General features: G+C 36.7%; 1 protein-coding gene across 1 annotated transcript; it reads left to right on the top strand.

Annotated features, from left to right (window-relative positions):
• Positions 1–747: 747 nt before the first annotated feature.
• Positions 748–2,266, top strand: LOC149263383 (uncharacterized). Its single transcript, XM_089426200.1, has one exon. The coding sequence runs from the start codon at positions 1,262–1,264 to the stop codon at positions 1,973–1,975; it is 714 nt and encodes a 237-aa protein (XP_089282326.1). The 5' UTR covers positions 748–1,261; the 3' UTR covers positions 1,976–2,266.
• The last annotated feature ends 220 nt before the right edge of the window (positions 2,267–2,486 follow it).

Raw genomic sequence — 2,486 nt, 5'->3', positions numbered from 1 at the left:
ATATTTAAGTTAATTATCAATATAAAAATTTAAAAATAAATAAAATATAAAATTAATAAAAATGATTATAATTAATAATTAAATCAATCTAGTTTCATGTGAATTTACCAAGGGGCAAGAGAGTTAAAATGTATCTAAACTGATAGTATTCATGATGAACATATAAAATCACTTTATTTTGAATATGATATTCATGGTACAAAGTTAGTGATATTCATAATTAACATATAAAGTCACTTTATTTTGAATATGATATTCATGGTACAAAATTAATAAATAACCAAACTTAAAGTCACCTCTCAATTTTACTAAATCCAAATAATAAATTTGGATGTACAAAATTAATGAATTTGGATTATCTTATAGACTATTTCTAATCTGGTAAACGTTAAAATTTCATTCTATAAAAATAAATTTAATTGAAAATAACTTTCTCATCACCCTCCAAAATAAGCCCATAAATTTATAATTTATACAAATTTATATTTATATTAATTTTAATAACATTTATTTACATATATGGATATCATTAACTACATAATACAAATAGATAATGTATATAAAGAAGAAAACCTTGTGTATTTAGTATTAAAAATACAGTGGTAAGTATTTTTGATTACAAGATTAACCTACCTGGTAATTTCTTGTACCGCAAAATATCCAATCCTGGTTCAGTTTCTAGAAGCGCTGTTTTATATTATGATATATTAAGGGGCGATACGCTCTACCTCTTGTGTTAGGTCATCGTTAGGTATCAGGTCTGGTCTTCTAGAAGACGGCAATTGACTGTGCTGTCTTCCTCATCCGGCTAATCAAACCACCGAACCTCATGTGGACAAGATTAGCTTGAGATTGGAAAAATCCGGGAGTAGCTGGGGCCATGGAAGCCCATGGAAGAATATGACCACCTGCATATTTGTGAGGTCCACTCCTACCTGTAAACCAAACAGAGGCCGAGTTTGGAAGCGGAATGTTCTATGATAGCTCTACCGATTTCAAATTTTTATAATAATATGTTATTTTATTTTGTTTTTGTTAATGGGGCCAGGTGCCTGTTGTGGAGTTTAAATTATGATGTCTAAAGGGGATGTACCAAGCCAGACCTCAGTGGTCTCTGAACTCTATGGCCTCTGAAATTCACATATCTGCGATTTGGGTAAGCGTTGTTCGTTTTTCTGTTTCCGTTCAAACCCTTAGGGTTTATTGAGCCGAAACCCTAAGGGTTGCTAGGGTTGCTACGGTTTTTAGGGGTTTAGTCTAAATGGCTAGATCTTCTGTCCTCCCGAGTGTCAGAAACGAATTGTGCGGTAGGTTGGCACTGGAATCCCAGCTTAGCTTTAGGGATGGAAAAGACTTGAACCGTGGCAAGTCTCTGGTCTTGAGGGCAAGGTACTCCGTGATGCTGCATGCTAGAAGTGAATTGTGCGGTAGATTGGCATTGGAACCGCAACTTAGGGTCTGTGCTGGAAAAGATTTGAGCCGTAGTGGGGCTCTGCATTTTATGTTTAATCTTAGAATTCCGAGATCTGTGAAGGTTATTCCAAATTCTGGTAGATGCATGGCACAGGCCACTGCTTGCGAACAGGCCGAGGACAAACGCTTTGTGACCAATGGCGGATTGCAGAATTGCACACTGTACGACTTTCTAGGGCTTCCACGGGATGCCACTCAAAAACATATAAAGGATGCATACCGGAGGTCGGCTAAGATTTGGCATCCGGATATAGCTATTAAGGGGGAATTGGCCAAGAATACAGAGGAGTTCCTTAAAATTCACGATGCTTACATTATACTGTCTGATCCAGAAACTAGAGCAAAGTATGACGAGCGATTGAGGTTGCAGTCCCTGCAAGGCAGGAGGATGAATAACAGATTTCCCGGGATTTCTTCTTCCGATCGAAGTTCTAAAGGCGATTGTCATATTGAGCATGGATTTGCTACTTGGAGGAATTGGGAGACTGATCAGTGTTGGTGATATATAATATAGAGAAACAATCCCTCTGAGAATAATGATTACTTGATGTCGTTAAGGATGAAACAAACGTCTGACAAATTTATGAATAATATCAGCCCTCTTGGCAGATATTATTACCATAATCTTTGGGCTGTTTACTACTTGGACCATATCTGACATCCATGTTCATGGATGCAAAGATAATAGGCTCTCGTTGATTTGCAAACTGAGATTATAGGTTCCATAATTGTATATGCTATACAAGGCCAGAATCTAATAGAATATAACTCTTATCTCATTGACTCTGCTGAATGGTGACTGTGGCATGTCCCATACCCCTCTACCCCTGGGGTGTTTGCTGTTGGGATCGACTCAACATGCAATTGAATTTGAATTTTATGAGGGCCATATTTTGTTTTTCAATTAATGAGGATAATGTTGACAAAACTTGGTTAGATTCAGTTGCATGTTTAACCTGCACTCTGGTATGGAAATTCTTCATCCTGTTCATGGATGCAAAGATAATTGGCTC

This window comes from Pinus tabuliformis, chromosome 6 (genome assembly GCF_031772625.1).
Source record: "Pinus tabuliformis cultivar Carrire ecotype Pingquan chromosome 6, CPIR1, whole genome shotgun sequence".
NCBI classification, from domain to species: domain Eukaryota; kingdom Viridiplantae; phylum Streptophyta; class Pinopsida; order Pinales; family Pinaceae; genus Pinus; species Pinus tabuliformis.
The sequence above is the reverse complement of the archived record's forward strand: the minus strand, read 5'-3'. Positions and strand labels throughout refer to the sequence as shown.

Bases quoted from the DNA above. Each gene is read 5' to 3' on its own strand.
- LOC149263383 (XM_089426200.1), top strand. From the start codon at position 1,262: ATGGCTAGATCTTCTGTCCTCCCGAGTGTCAGAAACGAATTGTGCGGT.